Genomic DNA, 21885 nt, shown 5'->3' with positions numbered 1-21885 from the left:
GGGGGCGGGGTGCCAGCTTTCACTGGTGAGAAGAAACATCTGGAAGCATTTAGGCCCGCAAAGGGTGGCGGGAGTCCAAACATGACGGCGCAAAATACCACCCACCCAAAAAGACCACAAAAAAATAAAAAATAAAAAAAGAAAAGGGATACCGGTTGCATGAACCTGACACATGATGTCCAACTCTCGATAAACTGACCCCTCACACAACGATTTTGGACCCACAGTGCAAACATTGTGGCTGCCTGCCAGCACACACAAACACACACTATTGCAATCCCCCACGCTCACCCCCCCTGTAACTCGGTACGTTTCCTGCAAATTCCAAAGTCACATCCCAGCTGGAACACTTCAGCCCGCCTGCCACGTCAGTTTGCCTCCGCCATCCTCCAAGCTCGTAGCTCAGAACCTAGCTAGCTAGCTAGCTAGCTAGCTCTCTCTCTTTATCTCTCTCTCACTCTATTTTTATCTCTCTCTCCCTCTCTCCTACCATCCTCCAAGCTTGTAGTGCAGAACATAGCTAGCTAGCTAGCTAGCTCAGTCCCTCTCTCTCTTTCTCCCCCCCCTCTCCCTCTCTCTCTACCACTCTCTCCCTCCCTCCCCGTCTGTCTCTCTCCCCTTCCTCTCTTTCTCTCTCCCACTCGCTCCCTCCCCCTCTCTCCCCCTGTCTTTCTCCTCTCTCTCTCTCTCTCTCTCTCTCTCTCTCTCTCTCTCTCTCTCTCTCTCTCTCCTACTCTCTCCCCCCTCCTCTCTCTTTCAACCTCCGTCTCCCTGCCCCCACTCTGCCACTCTCTATCATTCCCTCTCTCTCTCTCTCTCTCTCTCTCTCTCTCTCTCTCTCTCTCTCTGTCTCTCCCTCTCTGTTTCCCCCTTTCAGCCAGCATTAGAAAGTGCAACGTGTTCAGTTGGCGCTCAAGGCCGCCGGCTGTGGTCAAGTTTGAATGTTTTGAGTTTGCTGAATGGGGAACGAGGCCTTGGAAAAGATGACTGAACCGTAAGCGGTAAGTAGCATTTTATAGCATTATTTTTCATGACCCTGCGCCTACGTGATGTAGCCATTGGTATGAATGGTTGAGTTATGAATTGAAATCAAAGGCTTGAATGCAAAATGCGTGCATTATGTGAGTGTTTATAAGCATAGTTTTGTCAATTGCATGCACACAATGTAGCCAATTAAAAAAATAAAGTTTGAATGACACCGCGGGCCTTTTTCGGAAGACACAATCCGCCGGCTGATTTAAAAGCTGCACGAGGTCCGTCCGACACGTATGCGACGTCTCTAAACGCTTGACCTCAAGGTAATGTTTAATCTTTGTGTACTCTGTCCAAAGTAACGAGCGAGCAGTGGCCACAGTGACCTCGGGGCCCTTCCTACCATTAAAGGCCTCCTCACTCCCCCCGCCTGCCCAGTGTTCAGACTACCTGTTCATCAGGCTTTAGCTGAACAGTAGTCTGCACATTGGTTAGGCTGGGCTGGGACACGCACGCACGCGAGCGCAAGAAGCTAGCCGACGGGACCAAGACGCTCCTCTCACCTCCTCGTCTTTGTACCAGGAGAGGGATTCCGCGGTGAGGACGAACCAGTATTCCTTGGAGCCTCCCTTCATGATGCTAATGTTGATGGTCAGCCAGCCTTTTCTGATCACCTGATCAAAAGACGCAATGGAGGAGAAAGAGCGCCGTCAGCACAGTGTGTCAAGACAAATAAACAATAACAATCATCCATCACCAATAAAAACAAATAAAAAAAACTTACCAACTTACCGTTGTTGTTTTCCATGCTAAATTGAAAATGTTAATCACTTTATATGGGCTAATATGTTATGATAGAGAGGCGGAAGAATGGGCGCGTCAGTACAACATGCAGAACAACACTGATGATGGCGTGAGTCCATTTTTGGAACGCACAGAAACAGGCCACAAACAGAAGCAGATTCTCGAATGGCTCAAACAGAGGTTAAGTGTTTCAACGAGACGGCAGGTTAGCTGAGAGCTGATTAGGGCTGAAGGCAGGAGGAGGTGAATGTTGGTAGATGTTGCTTCATGCATATAGTGTCGTCTCAGATCTCCACAAATGAAGAAGGGTGAGACCAGACAACGGTGGATTGTTTCAAGTGTGAAATAAGAAATATGAAGTAGCTGCTTGCTTTCCAGCCGCAAACGCGGGCGGGAAAATAACTGTCAGAAACTTTTTTTGTGATTCTCTGCCATGGCATTAATGAGAAGCGAACAGGCGGGTTCACTTGTCGGATGTTACACAACATAACATGATTGATTTTTGCTTACACTGCCATCACAAAATGGCTCCTCAGAATGGAAATATGTTCAGTTTCACCCTTTTTACTAAGTACGCCCAAAATAAATATATAAATAAGCAAACAAAGTAATAAATATGTGGATGAACAAACAAAAACGAAATAAAATAATTAGACACATGCATAAATGAATGAATAATAAGTAAATAAATAAACAAATAATTAAAAAACAGAAGTACAGAAATGAATAAAAAAAAGTAGAAAAATAAACATAAATAAATGGCTGCCTTCATGTAAATTCAATGTTGTTATGATTTCTTTTTGAAAACGGTAACATAGTCCATTTGAATTAATATCTTCTGATATTTTATCATGTTTTTCCCTACTCCTGGCAAACTAGTGTTTGTTAATTCATTCACATATTTATTCGGGAATTGAAAATATGACTTGGAGCGCCATTCCCGAATTTGTTCAGCTTTTGTTTTTTTTCACGCTTGGGTGCCGATAAAGCGCTGGCCATGGCCTCGGGCAATGTGCTTTCACTTTCACAAGGGGGCAGCATCTCCTTTTTTTCCATTTTAGCGCTTTGTTCCAGCTTTAGCTGTTGTTAAAGCGTTATATAAACCAATGTGTATATATCGCATTGTATTTTGGGCAGTCGCCCTCATTTCAATCTCGCATAACTCCAGACACATTGAATTTAGGAATTAACCTTTTTCCGATGAAGAAAAGAGAGTCTAAGGTTTCTAACGCTGTACTGAATGTTTATGTAGTCCTAAAACTCAATATTCTGTGATTCCACAGTTTGAGTGACAATGACAAAAACCCTGGCACTGGAGTGGACGCATTTTTGCACATTGTCTGGTAGTGAATGAGTTAATAAATTGAATTGCAGCACAGGTTAAAGATGACATTAAAGCATAGCGTATCATATTAGTGTATCATATATTTTTAAAGTGTATGTTATTCAAAAACAAGTAGACATCGCCTTAATCAGTAACAGAAGCAGGACAGACAGGAAAGCTGAAATTGGCAGTATTTTTTTTTGTATGCACATGAAATTAGTTTGGTAAAATGTTAAGCTGGCATGCACGAATGAGACATGACGAGTGTGTGTTGTTGATTGGCCATGACTCCCTAAACTGAAGTCGAGGATGAGATCAGGCAGACGTTTGGGTCCGCCGAGAACGAAGAAGGTGGCAGCAGAGGAGCGAGGCCTGAAGACAACAAGAACCGACGGCGTCTCCGGCGTGTGTCGTTTTGCATTCAAATGTTAGTTAGTGGCGGTGGAGAGAATGGCAGACAATTACTGTCTTGTTATCAAAGAATTGACACTGATTGCACTGGCAGCTCCAAATTACGGGGAACTGCAAGGCACTGGGAGGACCGTAATCAAACTTGAGACTCTACCTTCTCCTCCAGAACCTCGCCAAAAGCGCCAAGCTGTCGAGGGGTAAGACAACTCAGTAGGGTGAGGGCGACAATTGTTTTTTTTTTTTTTTTTTTTTTGGGGGGGGGGGGGGGGGGGGGGGGGGTTGTCTCCAAACTTGGCCTGTTACACTACCGCCTTTGGTTCTGTTTGCTTGGCCTTACCTCTGCTGCCTTGCCTGGCACAGTGCGGCTTATTGAAGTGGGTACTTACCAGAATTTCACCCTGTAGTAATAAGGGAAGATAGGGAAGATGGGGGGATTCAAGCAAATAAAAAAAAAAAAAAAAAAGGGGGGGGGGGTAGTGTAAAACCACAGTCGGAAAGTGAGAAAGCAGGCAGGTGTAAAGGAGGAAGGGTGAACAGAAGGAGTGGGAGAGGAGAGAGGAGACATTGGGGGGGAGGGTTCCATAAGACAAGGTGGAGCAAAAGAGTAACATGCAATTAGAAAACTTCACCTCAATCACAAATTGGTTCCGTCACTAGTTTGCACAGGTGACATGCGCCAGCTTCATGCACGTTCTCAATTTCAATTCAACACACCGCAGAGTTAATGGAGTTAATATACGAAACATTAAAGTTACAATGAGGACATTCAATGCTTTAATTGTAGCTGAAGAACATTGCCAGCCAGACAACTTGCATGCAAACGTGGTTGCAAACTGGAAGAAAAAAAAAACAAGGCGAGCAAGGAGATGGGTTGGCTTGGGAGGGTCGACTAAATGCAGGGATGCATCTGGGAAATTTAAAAAGGGGGCCAGTTCGCACCCTTGTGTGTGAAAAGAGGACCAAATTCTAAAATTGATGGGACCGAGTTAATTGGATTGCCAAAGTACACAAACCTGATTGAAATAAACCAACCCCTCAACCCGGAAGTAAATAGATAGAAAGCTAACTAGCTAATAGATGAATCAAAATACATTCATTGGAGAATGATATTTCTAAATTGCAAATAAAAAAACATTTTTTGACGACAATTGATGTTTCTAATATAACAATTTTAATTCAAGTCAAATAATTTATTCAAACACAAAATATACAAACCTTTTCTACTTTCTTTACATCTATTTTCTTTAGTTACTACATAATCAACCCTGTGCTATTTTGATATTCGACGGTATTACAGAAAAGACAGAGAACGGACTTAGCACAATATTTCTTACTCGTGTCTACTTAAAAACACATTTCTTTGCTTTGAAGATTTCCCATTTGAATCATTAACAGCAGTTTGCTTAAACAAATTGTCACTAATGTAGCCACAAATTGTCACTACCCTCCGTTGTTTCTTAAAAAACAAAAATGTTTGTATGCTGCTTGTTTTTAATGTTTTTCACAGTTTTACTCCTGTTCTCTCGATCCATATTGTAAACATCCGCCATGTTCAATGTCAATACTGCAATGCACCTTGGGTAAATGAATATTCAATTTTCTCTTTCGGCAGTTTCCGGCAGATCACGACAAGTTAAACCTCTGAAGGAAAACGAACAGTTTTCAATTTCTGTTGAACTAAATGTATTTCTTTAGCTATTTTAACAGAAGTATGTCATATGTAGCTCGGATCACGTAGCAATATGCGCTAATCGTAATGGAGTTGCGCAGTGGCGTTCCAAAGTAGCGCCAGTGGCTGTCAAATGCATAAATGGCGGAAGGGCGCGGCCCAGATGCATTCCTGTGAATGTCAGCGTATCTTGATTAAATCGCACAAATCTGGCTGGATGAGTCGAAACAATAAGTGTGTCAACAAAGCAGGTGGATTCGACAACGGTGGAGGGGGGGAAGGGGGGAGGGGAGTAAAAGCCATGTCCTAAATCAACGCTACGCGCGGGTATTATTAATAGGCTAGGTAATGGGAGGTATCCGTCAGGTCTAGGGGGGAGTGATTAAGTTTGACAGTTGTGAAAAGGCCAACGGTATCTGATGGAACCTACCTGGTTGGGAATGGCCCGTTTCTTATTGGCTGCTGTATTCCTCTGCTGCGCACTGCCATTACACAAAAGATAAACAGAGAAGACAATCAGCACGGGGCGGCGAGGTTTGAACATCCAAAAGGAACTTTAAAAAAAACGCAGATGCCACTTCCTGTTATTTTTTTAAGGATTTTTGTTGTTACTGAAACCACACAATATTTGACAGCCTTGGTTTGAGAGTAACAAGGAGAAATTTCTTTGTTTCACACAGACACACACACACATATGTGTATGTATACACACCCCTACTTCCCACCTGTTGTTGCTGTACCCTGGGGGGCTACCATCATCCAGCCTTCTGTAGTCAAGACTGAAAGTGATGTCATAAGAAGCGTTAAAGAGCCCCGGGTGAGCTCTGACGCATTATAAAAGGGGGAATCCACTCGCCATGCAGATGCGATGCACGACTATAACAATTGGCACTGATTTGTTTTGCCAGACGCCACACACACACACACACACACACGCGCACGCGTACGCACACACAGAGCAGATGCGTCGATCAGCTATTGTTAAATCAATCACATGCACTCAATGTCCTTGAAATTGAAATGTGTTGTTTTGGTCAGCAATTTGCAGTATTAGTTTGAGACTGATGTCAGCGATTGATTGATTCACATTGTGTCAATAGTGCGGAAAAATCTGTACTGCAGATAATCAAAATGTCCAGACGTCGCGGATGAAAAATAATGTAGGAATAATAATAATAATCATCATAATCATCATCATAATGATAATAATTGGATTGGATTTTCCTTTATTAGTCTCGCAGTGGAGAGATAATAATAATAATAATAATAATAATAATAATAATAATAATAATAATTGTTATTATTATTATTATTTCATTTAAAAGCGACTTTCAAAACGCTCATGGTCACTTTACAGTGACAAGATAAGTTTTTCTGTGGGTGAGCAGTGGCAGCCACACGCGCCAGCGTTCACTCAACTCGCAAGTAAATAGATAGAAAGCTAACTAGCTAATAGATAGCTAGCAAGATAGCCCTATGAGTTTGAAATTCAACGTCCACTTTTTGCAACTGCTGACGTTCTGAACAGTTGGCAGGGGTGGTGGTGAATGCATGGGAGGAATTATTTCAAATGCAGAAAGTTACACTTAACTCATTTACTCACTGCCATTCCCGAATTTATTCGGGAATTGAAAAGCGTGACGTGAGCGCCATTCCCGAATTTGTTCGGGTTTAGGTTTTTTTTTTGCGGGGGTTGCTGATAAAGCGCTAGTCAGACCTCCGTCAATGTTTTTCCCTTCCACGAGTGGGCAGCATTTGCCTTTTTTTCATGTTAGTGCTTTGTTACAGCTTTAGCTGTTGTTAAAGGCTTACATAAATCAATATGTATGTATTGTATTTTGTACAGCTGTCCCCATTTCAAGCTCAGATAACTCCAGACTCATATAACTTTGGAATTAACTTTTTTTTTCCTGATTAAAGAAGAGAGCCTAACGTTTCTTACGCTGCATTGAATGTTTATGTAGTCCTAAAATTCAATATTTTGTGTTTCCTGCAATTTGAGTGAAAATGACAAAAGCCCTGGCACGGGAGTGGACACATGTTTGCGCATTGTTTGGCAGTGAATGAGTTAAAATGAGACTACAAAAGTCGCAATTTGAGCAGAAATAGCAGAGGGTTCATGATTCTAAAATGCAAGGAAAGGAACAACAATCACTAATTCACAATAAAAATATGAATGTGAAGATAAAGGTTTAGTATGACAGTGGTACCAGCAAAACTCAGTTCTGGAAAACACATGGAGTGATTGAGGTTCTCCCAACTGGAGATGTTAAGATTTTAACAGTTGGACTGAATGTCAGAAAGCAGCTTTCACATGCCGACATGCTCATAACTCTCGTCGAGATGCGTAAGAAAGATTTTTGGTTGTAGATTTGATTGACGAGATAATGGTGGCGTTTCATTGCCTTTCTATTCCGTGCTGGCATGTTCGAGCATGGATGCATTTGAGCATCCAGGCACCTTAGTATTTGCAACTTTTTGGTTATGATTGCGGGCATCTTCCCTTTTTCCAAGTAAGACGAGCACTGAATAAATTCTATCTGAAAACAAGCTGTAAGTAAGGCGGGCAGGGGAGGGAAAGACTGGAGGTGCATACTTAGCAAAGCCAATGAAGTCCTCGTGGTTTGTGTTGATGTAGGACAGCTCAATGTCAATCAGGAGCAGAACCTTCATTTGAAGCAGAAAATCATAAAGAGGACGGAAAGGTCACAATTAAATCAGATTAGTAGAGACGCCGTTGCCAATTTGTCAACAAAAAAATTCAACGTCATCTTTAACTCATTCACTGCCAGACGATGTGCAAAAATGTGTGCACTCCAGTGCGAGGGTTTTTGTCATTGTTACTCAAATTCCAGGACCCACAAAATATTGAGTTTTAGGACTACATAAACATTCAATTCAGCGTAAGAAACCTTAGACTCTCTTCTCTTATCAGAAAAAAGAGTTAATTCCTAAGTTATATGGGCCTGGAGTTATCTGAGCTTGAAATGGGGGTGGCTGTCAAAAATACAATGCAATACATGCATATTGGTTTATATAGCGCTTTAACAACAGCAGAAGCTGGAACAAAGCGCTAACATGGAAAAAAGGCAAATGCTGCCCCTTGTGGAAAAGAAAAAAAATATTGCCAGAGGTCATGGCCAGCGCTTTATCCGCACCCAAGCATGAAAAAAACATAACCCAAAGAAATTCAGGAATGGCGCTCTACGTCATACTTTACCATCCCTGAATAAATTTGTGAATGGCAGTGAATGAGTTAAACAAACTACTACCACTGGGTGTGTACTTTTATCGACTAAAATCAATATGAAGAGAACTCATCATCCAGCCTCACCTGGTCTTTGCTTTTTCCTTCTCTTTCTCGAATGTGAGTGGTCACAATTCTTTCAGTCTCCTCTCGCAGCCTCGGGTAGGAATTGAGCTGGAAGACAACAGTGATAACCTTAAAAAAAAAAAAAAAAAAAAAAACAAATACCCACATGCAAGTTGAACCTAGTTCGACTTACCAATAGAGAGAGGACAGGAGTGAGAAGTGAGAATAATAAAAATGAAAACAAAGAAAAAGGGAAGGAGACGGTCAAGTGCCATTTCAGCGAAGACACGTTTTAGAAAACACACAGCAGACGTTTCTTCTAAGGAGGAAGTGCAGAGTTTACCATCAGCCAGAAGCAAATTTGTGTTTCTAAAAAGAAAATGTGATATTAAGCCAAAATATGGAAAATGAATAAAATAGTCATCTCTGGCTGACGGTACACATTGAAAAGGTTGGATGAGAAGGCAAAGTGGCAGAATGTGAAAAAAAAAGCATAAGTGGGATGGCATGGACGGTCCTCTGTCCACATAGGGGCAGTGGCGCACTGTTGCTATGGAAACTCAATCCAGAGTGAGGGGGGGGGGGGATCTCACCCACACCGCTTCTGGAGGTGAAGTGTAGCCAGCCTAGGTGGGCCAGGTTGGAATTTGCAACATGGCGGGAAGAGGGAGGAACGCAATATGGAGACGGCGGGGAAATGATACAAAATCAGCTACCGAAAAATTCATGGAAGTGGCCAAAGGGGGAAATTTTAAGTTGTGCTTAAAATCTCGGATGTACTTTACAAGACGAGGAACACAAATGGCAGGAGGATTGGGCCAGGTCACACCAGTGACGAATGAGGAGGGGTCGCTATGATTTCCATGCCAAATATCTCACCGGGCGAGTCCCGCGGTTACCTTAACGGAACACTTCAAGGCCAAGGCGGTGAGTTCGGACACCACCAGGTCCACGCATTTGAGGCTGGGCTCTTTGAGTTTGAGGATCAGCTTTTTGACAATCGCCACGAAAGCCAGGTCGGGGGTGAAGAGCCCCGTTCTGGAGGGCGATGGGGGGGGGTTGCGAGGTTAGAAGAGCGCGTTTGGGTCGTTTGGCGGATGGAGAGAGGAAAGAAAGGGGAAGGAAAAGAAAAAAAATAGAGACAAGGTGCAAGAAGAAATAGTCAAAGTTCAGTTAGTGGTTTCAGGTTGTTGAGTAGAACAGGGATCCCAGCCACGGGATATTAAAATAGAGGAAAATAAAACATCAGCCAGGGATCAAGGGGGGCGTAAATGTATGAATGCAATATTTCATATTAAATATCTGCGATATCATTATACAAAATAGCATTTATTATGTTTATAGAGGTTTTTCACCAACTTTGGTCATGTCTTATTCAAGTTAGTTAGTTTAGTATCATAAATTATAATTAAAATCATGGATTATTACAGGTTAATTAGAATAATAACTTATGAATTCGAATGACTCACCAGGTAGTTTGTAATTCTGCTTTCTCAATCTTTTTTTCTCCGCATGTTCGCTTCCTTCACAATGCTGTTTGACTGACAGCCAACCTTTGCCACCATAGTTGATCACTTTTTCATCGCAAAGACTTCTATGATTTTTATGTTTGAAGATGAAATCTGAAAACATGTATCTGTCGACTTGTTTTTCAAACCATGGCCAATTCCACGAATTATTTATCCCTCCATCTAGAGACGTCACCGTTCCACTATCACTCTTGTGTAGGATATCTCTCTTCCATGACATCTAAACAATGTGAAAAGTCGTGTGCTCTCTCGAGTAAACAATCACACGGAACACGTGCACGTGTATATATATATATATATATATATATATATATATATATATATATCGGATATCTCGGTCCAGAAAAGCGCAGTGCTGGGAACAGCACGGATACTGCGCAGAACCCTCAAGCTTCCTGGCCTCTGGTAGAGGACCCGAGCTGAAATGGGGACAGACACCACCCATGGTGGGTGAGACGAGGATTTTTTTTTTTTTTTATATACACACTATATATATAGTAAAGTCTCGTTATATCGATATTCTCGGGAGTCCGAAAAATATCGATATAACCGGGACTATCGATATATCCGACCCTGCGCGCATGTAATTTTCTTCTTGCGGTCATAGAAATAGTATCGTAATAAGCGGTACTATCGATATAACCGATATCGATATAACGAGATAATATCGATATAACGATATAATATATATATATATATATATATATATATATATAACCTACACTGTCTATACTATTAACACATTAAACAAGTACCAAAAAATGCGCCGATGTTTAGAGCAAGTTTACTGGTGAAAAGGGCGGTAAGGGAGCTGCCATATTTGTTTTCTCATTTCATCGCGCACAGTCTCATGGTATTTTTCTCCCGAGCGATCCCGATTGTCAACAGAAGCAACCGATATGGACCAAAACGCACGAAAGCATGCCGACTCAAGCAGTACGCATTCTGATCATCCTATCACCCTTCAAAACAAACGTTTTAGCGGTTGTATATGAAAAAAAAACTTTTATATGAAAATAGAAAATATAAATTTGGCGGAGAAAAATAGCGGAATTCCACTCATTAGCGGACGTCTGGGATCCCTGGTAGAAGAAGCAGGCAAGAAAGGTACAAGCCAAAGGTTTTCGACAATTTATCAACAAATTTGAGCTCAAAAGGCCAAATTACAGCAAAAAAGCGCAATTTTGTGGCATTCTGAGCTGTACGAACTGCGGCTTGTCCGGTAGAGAACAGAGATCATCCCAGAGAACATGTCATCACCCGTCACAATACTCCACAACAAGACAGCAGCGCCTGAACACAGGGCGAGCGTCAAGGCGACTGGGCCCACGCTCGCCCTGTGTTCTGAATCCGGGTCGGGAAATGCCGGACACCCGCAGTACCTTGTTGGTGCACTGCCTGACCGTGTTGATGAGCTCTTGAATGACCAGATCGATACATTTGAGACAGGGTGTTTTCAGCTTAATGATCTGTTTTTTCACGATGACCTCGAACGCCATGTCTGGAGTAAACAGCCCCGTTCTGAGGATGGATAGAGAGACAAGGCACAGGCGTACAACAGACACACACAGGGGACGGTTAACGCACGTGTGGACTTGAGAATGAAATGCGGACGAATGGACAAGAAAATGAGTGTCTGTGAGCAATTTAAACGCCGTTACTGACAACTGGAATTTCTACGATTTTACCACCAGCGTGTCATTATGAAATTGTCTCCTTCTGTTGACAGCGGTCGCAGAACATGACTGGCACACAAATTCTGGCTGGAATTACTTTGGAAAAGATATTAACAGTGTACCGTAGTTTCCAGTTTGTATAAGGCGTACCGAAAAGCCTTGATTTTCTTCAAAAGATGAACATGAAACTAAATTGAAATTGAAACATGAAATTAAATTACAGCACAACAAATATAGACAAAAGGGGCAAATGTAACACAAAACACAAATGGAATTCCTCGACGAAGAACAGCAACTGGCAAATTTGCTTCGAGGAGAAACAGGACGGACATTTTCTAAATTTCAAATAGAAATCTGAAGAGCTTGATTCAACCCTCGTTTGATTATAAACCGCGAATGATATGCAGTTACTATAAAATCATTGAAAGTGAAAAGCGAAAAAAGATTAGCTGTCGTCCTCCACTTGCCTGACACCATGCACGTTCTTGATTGCGTGACTGATTTCTCGCCGGAGTTCCTTCTCGTCAAATACAATCTACAAAGATCGGAGAAACACATGCAAATATTTTCAGCGTAAGTAACTGCACTAGTAAAGCGGATGTACAACATACAAAGTGACAATTTCTACACCTTGACAAGCTCAAATGGGAAGCGTTCGTGGAAGATACGGTTGATTTTGGCGCCGCCAGACAGTTCGTTGGTGTCCACCTGGTCTCCAGAGCCTTCGATGCGCTTCTCAAAATCTACGCCGAATTGCTGCACCATCCTGCGGAGGATGACAAGGAGGAAGAATGAAAAATATATATATACACACATTCCCTAACTTACGAACGAGATACATTCTGAGTGGTCCTTTGCGAGGTGAATTTGTTCGTAATTTGCTTCAGTGCTATATTTTGTATGGAATGTATGTTTAAGGCTTATATCAGTATGTTTAAGGTTTATATAAGTAGGTTTATGGCTTGTATAAGTAACCTGGTTTGTACTGAAAAATAAATATTTAATAAAAAATTTGCTCTATAAAGATACAGTACATATGAACTCAATACAATTTTTAAAAAAAAGCAGCATTGTGTAGAATTACGTCATGTTGCCTCCTGCGCGGCTGCCTCTACAGCAGCTCCTAACCTTGTTTGAATCCCTCCCCGTCCTACTATTTTGTTTATGTATTTGTCCGATCGTGTTTTGTGTATTTTTGTCCCCGAAACCTCCCCTGTCCCCTTTCTGCTCATCTCATTTTTTTCCCTTTTTTTGTGACTCCTGTGAACGGGGAAACCACTAACACACCCGATCTCATTGTTTACAGTCGGGAACAGATGCTAGGATGGCGAGGTAATAGCGGGTTAGCAGCCGCCAAACTGGACATCCCTGACAAGCTGTAGAGGAGAAAATGGGGATGTCTGCAGAAGGAGGAGAAGATACAGACATGTCCTCCCGCCCGTCATGGGGAATTTGAGATCGCTCCCGAACAAGATGGATGAGTAAGAAGGGAGTGCTAAGAAGAAAGGAGGGAGAATTGCTGTGTTTGTGAACGACAAATGGTGCAATCCTGGGCACGTCACGATCAAAGAGAAATTCTGCACTGCGGACATTGAACATTTTTCGACATACCCGCAAAAATGTTCCTATGTACCGTTGTTCGTAACAAGAACGTTCGTAAGTAGAGGAGCATCTGTATATGTTGATTGCGACTGTGCGTTCCAAGTGAACTCACTGCAATAAGGCCTTGGTCTTGCGTGTGGGATCATCCGGACGGAAGTTCTTGTATTCTTCCACCTCCTTCTCCAAAGACAACATTTGACTCTGTAGCTTGCTGCGGAGACCAGGAAGCGTGTCCCTGATATGATTGGTCAATTGCTGCAGGTGGGAAATGGTGAGGATTTTATTTGACAGAACATAACTTATTTTAAAAAAGGCACAGGAGCAGACCTGGTTGAGAGCTTTTTGAAGATGCGGCGTCCCCATTCGCTCTGCCATGTGTCTGTAAGCGGGGTGTGACAGGAAGAACTTCCTCTCGGCCGCCAGAGCAGCACGAATGTCTTTCTTGCCATCAATGTCTTTCTGACTGCGGTTCACCACACCGATGTAGCCTGCTCGGTCACATCCGGGCGCTCATTTTCCAATCGACAAATTAACAACCGTCAAGGTGCTGCATTTAAAGGCCTCACCCCTGCGTAGCGGCAAAAGTTTATTTTCCAAGATATCCTTTGCGTCCGTCCCTTCGTCCATCAGGTCCAGTTTTGTGATGACGCCAATGGTGCGTAAACCTGCACAGATGTGCCGGTCACGTGCAGCATTTTATAGAAATTATTATCCCAATAATTCTTATCAAAACAACAGATTTAGTCAGGAAAGCAGAAATCCCCATGCTTACCCTGCGGGTCCACTTCCTTGGCGATTTTAAGGGCATCCGAATTGGCCAAGTCGGTGTTGGCGGGCGTGACGGCAAGGATCAGACAACTTTCCTTGGTGATGAACTGCAATAGCATGTCTCGGATCTGATGCTCGATGTCGACCGGCTGGTCTCCCACGGCAACTTTGGTCATTCCCGGAAGGTCGATCAGCGTCAGGTTCAAAACTGCATGACAAAATTTTACATGTTTTTTTTTACTTTAAGAGGATATTGCTAATCTTTTTTTGGGGTGCAAAATCACAGAACAAAATTCAATTTTGTCCTGCAGGTATATCAATACAATCGAACCTCTTTTTAACTCATTCACTGACAATGTCCAAAAATGTGTCCACTCCAGTGCCAGGGATTTTGTCATTTTCACTCAAATTGCACGACCCACAGAATATTGAGTTATAGGACTACATAAACATTCGATGCAGCGTAAGAAAACTTAGACTTTCTTCTTTCATCAGGAAATAAAAGTTAATTCCTAAATTACATGGGTCTGGAGTTATATGAGCTTGAAATTGGGCCTGCTAAACAAAATACAATGCAATACAGAAAAGTCTCGTTATATCGATATTCTCGGGAGTCGGAAAAAATATCGATATAACCGGACTATCGATATATCCGATCCTGCGGCATGTACATTTTCTCCTTGCGTTCATAGAAATAGTATCGTAATAAGCAGTACTATCGATATAACCGATAGCGATATAACGAGACTTTACTGTATATACATATTGAGTTATATAGCACTTTAACAACAGCTGAAGCTGTAACAAAAGACTAACATGGACAAAAGGCAAATGTTGCCCCTTTGTGTAAGGGAAAAAAACAGGTCTGACCAGCGCTTTATCGGCACCCCCCGCAAGAAAAACCAAAACCTGAATAAATTCGGGAATGGTGCTGTATGTCACACTTTTCAATTCCCGAATAAATTAGGGAATGGCAGCGAATGAGTTAACGTATGCGGTCTAGATTTGAAGTCTAGATTTCACGTAACTCGTTTGCCATTTGCCGATTTTGCTGACAAGAAACACCTTCATGTCATAATTTCTGATGAACAAAAAGTACAGCACAGGATTCTCCTCGTTTGCTAAAAACTCTACCAATCAACTCGTACATTGTTGTACTTCAGAAGTACTCACAAATCTCGCAGTCTGTGAAAGCTGAAATGGTGTGGGGTCTCTCAAAACTATGGCCAGTTTTTTGTGTCAATATAAAATCAGCCAAATAATCTGATGTGTATAACAACGCTTCTGTTTCATTATAACTGGTTACCATGTGGAGAGAAAACCCTCAAGTTGATGGGGATGTTGGAGATGCCTTTGTTGGAGCCTGTTATCCTGTCGGTTTCCGCTTCGATTTCCGCACGCACCTCGTCAAAGTCGACAAACTTCTTTGACTTGCAGTGAAGGAACTCGGCATATTCTACGCGCAGAGTTTGAAGGACGGAGAAAGGACAAAGCAAGAGGGGGAAGAGGAAATATTAAATGAAGACGGCATGATGGCAATACGGCAACGACGCAGATTAGCTATAATCTTACATTGTAGTTATAAAACCGCATCATGACACACTAACCTGCTTTATTGTTGACCAGCTGCAAAATAAGAGGTCTGCGGGTAACAATGCCAGATCCTCGTGGAAGGAAGTCCCTTGGGTGACAGAGAGAGAGAGACACACAGAGAGAGAGACAGTTCAACAAAAAAACTGACATGAAAGCGTGTTGGATAACACGACTGGCGGATAAAAAGACTCACACAGACAGAAAAAAAAGAATGTTTCAAAAGTGAGACTCTCACTTCTCTCTGGCCACACGGCCTTGTGAGGATTGATTTGCATGGGTGTGGATTTCACACCTTGCACCCTTCAAACACACCAAATCAAATGTGACATAGTCATTTTGTCACATCATTTAAAGCTGAGGCAAAACCGTTCAAGCACACTCAGTCCCGACTCCTATGAGGAAAAATCAAATAACCGAGATTTCAACACGGTTCTTTCTACCAGTGCGGGATTCCGGACTTTAGTTTCTGTTTAATTTTACAGCTTTGTCGATAATGACTCAGGACGGGTTGTTATTTCATAAGAATGAGATTTGCACTCAGAGATCCAATATAAATATTCATTGAAGTGAGCTATTTGTAAAAAGAAAATAATCTTTATGAGACTTCAATGGCATTCAATCTACAGCGAGACTTCAATTGAGATTAACCGAGCCGTATAACTTTGACTCACAAAATGTCTGCTAGCTTAATGCTAACAAACAATGGAAAAGACTGTCAATGTTTGGTTTGGGGCATTAAAAAGGGTGATGGAGGCTTTGGGGGAAGGAACCTGATAGTGATTGATGCACTTTAGCCATTTATAGAATGACACCAATAGCCACAAAAGACAATGGCAAATATTCGCAAGGAGTGTATCTCTAACGTGAAAACTGAAGTAACTGGTCCGCAAACAGTCAACAGGAGAAGGAGTCAGAGTTCCTGATATGACATCACTTTATTGCACAAAACACATGAATCCTATGTGTGGCTTCCAGTTTATTACTTTAGTTTCATTCAGTGTTTTTGTATTGAACAATCCTGTACTATTTTCTTTTTGTAGAAAAATAGATATCAGCGTATATAGTCAAATAGCAGTACCTGATGTTTTACAGCCCCCATTCACCCCCTTTTGAACCTTTTAAAATGAACAACGGTGGCTATTGTTCAAGTTTAAGGAAGAAGCGGGGGCTAATGGCTTCAATAAGCTTTTGTGTGAACTCACCCTGTGTCAATACAAGTGCTTTCAGCCACCCGTAATGCCTTCCCGGTGAAAATCGATGACGTTGAGGCAAACGAACAAAAGGTGCCAGTGCAACGTGTCAGTTTAAGGCGGAGAGGACATCTGTAGCATTAAAGTAACTATTTAGCATCATTTGTTCAGATCTTCAGCCACTTTATCGCTTCTTAGGATTCAAATCTAGGATTCAAATCTAGGCTCTGCTCTGGAGGACCGTGGCGGGCCTTGCTGACTTCATCCTGGAAGCAGTGAGTCAGCGCCGGGAAGAGAAGAAAGGTCTTGTGGTCTATATAAAAGGGCAGCCGTTATAGCAGGGCAGAATGGGGGATGGTTCTGGATGGATCTTACATTAGCACAAAGCCATCGGTGTTGCGTCGTACACATTATGTGGCGCATGGGAGGTTGGCGCAGTGGACGGTATAGGATAGTGTGAGCCGGAGCGTGATTGGCGTCGCTGGAACTAACGGACGCTAAGTCGACACGGCGGGGGCCTTAACATCTCATTACGGATGGCTCAATGGTGTTTCAGCCCTCCGCTTGCGAGAAAATGGATCAAATTGTTGAAACGTTCCACAGGTGTATTCATGCAAAGATAGAATGTGTCCATAAATATAAGCCACCTGCAAAGTTGTATTGACAAAAAGAGGTGCTTTAATAGCGAAAGCCTATTGAAAGGGAGGCAAAAAGCCCCGATTCCATTATTGATGTGTTGTAAATGATAGACGAGGCTGAGCAGATTGTGTATCGTTTCATGCATTATGGATGGATGGATGAGGCCGAGAGTCGGCCAAAGAAACTCCCTCCGGAGGAAAAGAAACGAGGGAGAGAAGATGGCGGCTTCTGCTGCATCATATTCTCTCGGGGGGGATATACTTCATCATCTTGACAAAGGTGGGCAGTTACAAGGATAGAGCGGCTCAATAGTTGAGTTGACTCATGGGTTTGTGACGGAAGGACAACGACATGGCAGCATTTCATTCACAACATTTGAAGATAAGGCTGATAGCAGCTGATATGACAAAGCCAACACCCAGGAGGGCTGCCGTGGTTGAGATAGGGTGCCCTTCCTTCACCAGAATCGTCCTCGCAGAAGACGCCCCAGTGAGTTTTCAAAGGTGCTTAGAAATTAAATGTATTATTATTATTAAAATGAACATGCAGGCGCTGTCATGTAAATTCGCTTGAGTGAAGTCAAATGCCACGCTTTTAGCTAAGCGTGACCAAATGCGTCATGATGCCATTGTTTACACCCAGGAAAATTTCAACAACCTATTAGAGCTTATCCGCAAGGGGAGAATTTCATTTGAACTACAGGTAATTTGTTTTTAACTCATCCGCTGCCATTCGCGAATTTGCTCGGGAATTGAAAAGTGTGACGCGCAGGGCCATTTCCGAATTTGTTTGGGTTTTGGTGATTCTTGCGGGGGCTGCCGATAAAGCATTGGTCAGACCTCTGTCAATGTTTTTTCCCTTCCACCAGGGGGCAACATTTGCCTTTTGTCCATGCTAGCACTATGTTACAGCTTCAGCTGTTGTTAAAGTGCTATATAAATCAGTATGTGTTTATTGTATGTGTATGTAGGAATTAACACTTTTTTCTGATTAAAGAAAAGAGTCTAAGGTTTCTAACACTGTATTGAATGTTTGTGTAGTCCTAAAACTTAATATTCTGGACTGAGATACCTGTAAGATGACTTTGATTTTTGTTCCGTGATTTTGCACCCCGAAAAAGATATCCTTTTAAAGTTATCTAGCTAGCTAGTTAGATACCACTGGCTAGCTAGCTAGTTAGATAGCATTGGCTAGGTAGCTAGTTAGATAGCACTCACTATCTAGCTCGCTAGACATAGAGCGCCATTCCCGAATTTGCTCGTGTTAATTTTTTCATGCATGGGTGCCAATAAAGCGCTGGCCATGGCCTCTAGCAATGTTTCTTCTTTTTCACAAGGGGGCAACATTTCGCTTTTTTCCATGTTAGTGCTTTGTTCAAGCGTCAGCTGTTGTTAAAGCGCTATATAAACCAATGTGCATGTATTGTATTGTATTTTGGACAGCCGCGCTCATTTCAAGCTTATATAACTTCAGACCCATATGATATATATATAGAAATTATTTTTTTTTACAAAAGAAGAGAGTTTATGGTTTCTAACGCTGTATTGAATGTTTGCGTAGTCCTAAAACTCAATATTCCATGGGTCCTGGAATTTGAGTGAAAAGGACAAAATCCCTAGAGCTGGAGTGGACACATTTTTGCACATCGTCTGGCAGTAAATGAGTTAATCAAGCCGTTTCTTGAATAAATAAAAACGAAAAAAATGGCAAACACTGTGTGAAAAATTGGTTCAATGTAACGCATTCATGAGTTGGTTAATTAATTCTATAAATGACTCCCCGTTGGAAAAAAATCTGATGTGACCCTCGGGCACTTAATGTTACTTCAATGATGGTTTAGAATGGTTCAATTAATTAGAGGTGTACAGCATGAGCTCGTCTCTACCAGAGGGAAATTTGATTTCGATGTTCTAGCATTGCTTCTCTCTCAAGAGGACATGACAACAAACATAGCAATGTCACACAACCGACAGCAGACAACATAAACAAAAAGCACACTCCATAAAAGGAGCAAAGGGGCAATTTGAACTGTCAATATACTGAACAAATAGTTGTTCCAAAAGGCTGCTGATGAATGAAAATAAACTCAAAACAGCATCAGCAATCTGAACAAAAAAATATTTGTCCAGCAAAAAAAAAATACAAAATACTAAATCGACAGTTTGTTTGCACAGACTTCACGCCATGTTATTCCCTACAGCACGGGTCTCAAACTCGCGGCCCGCGGGCCAACTGCAGCCGCCGAAAGAATATTTTGCGGTCCGCCTTGATATGAAAGATTAATGTTAGTGCGGCCCGCATGATTGATACAAATGAAACTTGTGTGTGAAGCTGAACAAGTAGGCAAGAGAAGCCATGTTTAGGACAGTTCATGTTCAATATTTTATTTATGTTAAGAAAGCTAAAGGTTAAAGAACATTTGAAACTTTATTAAAATAATTAGTTTTCCCGTGGTTTTCTCAGACGTCTGTATCTGCCTTATGATCATTATAATTATTTGATTTATTTATTACTGGTTAATTTATTTTATATACATGTTTTCATGTATTCATTTAATTCATTTTTGTGTGTTAAAATAAAGATTTTGAGAACATTGGAATATTTTATCTATGCTTTTCTTGTGGAAATCATGATGGGGCCCAGCCTCACCCAGACTCTGCCTCCAGCGGCCCCGGGTAAATTGAGTTTGAGACCCCTGCCCTACAGGAATCGAGATGTGGAAGTGGACTGTTAACTCATTCACTGCCATTCCCGAATTTGTTCGGGTTCTGTTTTTTCATGTTTGGGTGCCGATAAAGTGCTGGCAATATTGTTTTCTTTTCCACATGGGGAAAGCATTTCCTTTTTTTCCATGTTAACGCTTTGTTCCAGCGTCAGCTGTTGTTAAAGCGCGATATAAACCAAGTTGTATGGATCGAATTGTATTTTGGACAGCTTCCCTCATTTCAAGCTCATATAACTCCAGATAATTTCGGAATTAATTCTGTTTTCCTGATGAAAGAAGAGAGTCTAAGGTCCCTAACACTGTACTGAATGTGCTGTATGTCATGCATATTAGCATAGCTGACAATAAAGCTGACTTTGACTTATGGCTGTCGCTGCCCACCCGCACAAAAAAAATATGTGACTGTGAAGTGTCCTTGAGAGTTTTGAAAGGTGCTTATAACTGAAATGGATTATGATTATTATTATGTAGTGCTAAAACTCAATAGCTGTGGGTCCTGGAATTTGACTGACAATGACAAAAACCCTGGCACTGGAGTGGACAATTTTTTTCACGTCTGGCGGTGAATGAGTTAATAAAACGTCAGATGGCCCAGTGGACTTTGCAAATCATTAAATGAATTATTTTCCAAGAAACGCTCGTGTTGGCATTTCGTAAGCGATGGAAAGAGGGGACATATTTCACAGTGTCAGGGCCCATACTGGCCTTGATGAACGAAACGAGATGATTTCTGCTCCTTGTTAAGAGAAAGCGACATTCGCAAATCCACAAGGCAGACGAGATTTGATTAGCTCGTGTCTGGCACAGCATCCGATGTGCTCCGCTCACCTGTGACACACTCGCCGGGAATGCGGGGCCCAAATCGCATCAACGGTCGCAACGGTCAGCCAACTCAATTGAACCAGACTCGACTGAGTTCAAATGAGAAACGCCTCCAGTGGGAGACAACAGCAGTAAAGAAAGCAACCTTCCATTATTCTGATATGTTGTTTTGTGGGACGTTGTGGGACGGGAGAAGAAAAGGGCGTGGCGATCATATGGTCTTACTTAGAATTGGAAGAAAAAAAAACAATGTTAGTGAGGCGAGCCCAAAACACATTCAAACATCATTGTCTTTCATGGGCCGGGGAGCTTTTATGGTGGACGAGGGAATAAGTGCTGTTTCCTGATCAAAGCGGATTCACAGTGAAGAGAAACAATGGCCGCCAAAAATGTTGGAGACATCAAGGAGAGCGTTTTGCATCAACCACCGTTGTCACCAAATGAGCTTTTGGTGGGCGGATGACCTGCCTCGTAAGCAGTCGTTATTGAGGCTTTATATATCAAATACAAGATCACTGGTTTTTGTTTATTAAAGAAATGAATTACAGGGAGAACAATTGACTGTTTTTCAAGAACTGGTCATTAATAATAATAATAATAATAATAATAATAATACATTTAATTTCCAAGCACCTTTTTGAACACTCAAGGACACTTTACAATCAAAAGAACAATAAAACCATAAATAAAATGATAAATAATAAAATAGCTGATTGAACTAAACCATGAATTTTAAACTCATGGGTTTTGAGGTAAGATTTGAAAGAAGGAAGGGAATCAATATTACGGATGTTATTATTCATTCAACATTAAAATTGAGAAAATTGTACAGACTTTTGGAGGATGTG

General features: G+C 41.8%; 1 protein-coding gene across 3 annotated transcripts in view; it reads right to left on the bottom strand.

Moving 5' to 3' along the window:
• dnm2a (dynamin 2a) overlaps positions 1–21885 on the bottom strand; it is a 28748-nt gene that overhangs the window by 5000 nt on the left and 1863 nt on the right. Inside the window, exons 2-15 of one of the 3 annotated variants that reach the window (XM_089018746.1) lie at positions 15676–15749; positions 15375–15524; positions 14073–14276; positions 13867–13965; positions 13628–13788; positions 13413–13555; positions 12329–12464; positions 12166–12233; positions 11405–11543; positions 8515–8601; positions 7777–7847; positions 5611–5662; positions 3898–3909; positions 1536–1646 (exon numbers count right to left, since the gene is read on the bottom strand). In XM_089018746.1, the coding sequence (XP_088874872.1) occupies positions 1536–1646; positions 3898–3909; positions 5611–5662; positions 7777–7847; positions 8515–8601; positions 11405–11543; positions 12166–12233; positions 12329–12464; positions 13413–13555; positions 13628–13788; positions 13867–13965; positions 14073–14276; positions 15375–15524; positions 15676–15749 (1507 nt within the window). Of the gene's footprint in view, positions 1–1535; positions 1647–3665; positions 3699–3897; positions 3910–5610; positions 5663–7776; positions 7848–8514; positions 8602–11404; positions 11544–12165; positions 12234–12328; positions 12465–13412; positions 13556–13627; positions 13789–13866; positions 13966–14072; positions 14277–15374; positions 15525–15675; positions 15750–21885 lie in introns of all 3 variants that reach the window. The other 2 variants (XM_089018745.1, XM_089018747.1) reach the window with 2 other exon arrangements.

Source organism: Hippocampus bargibanti, linkage group LG17, assembly GCF_051943395.1.
Source record: "Hippocampus bargibanti isolate YZ-2025 linkage group LG17, ASM5194339v1, whole genome shotgun sequence".
NCBI classification, from domain to species: Eukaryota; Metazoa; Chordata; class Actinopteri; order Syngnathiformes; family Syngnathidae; genus Hippocampus; species Hippocampus bargibanti.
Note: the sequence above shows the minus strand (reverse complement) of the source record. Positions and strands in the feature narration are given on the sequence as shown.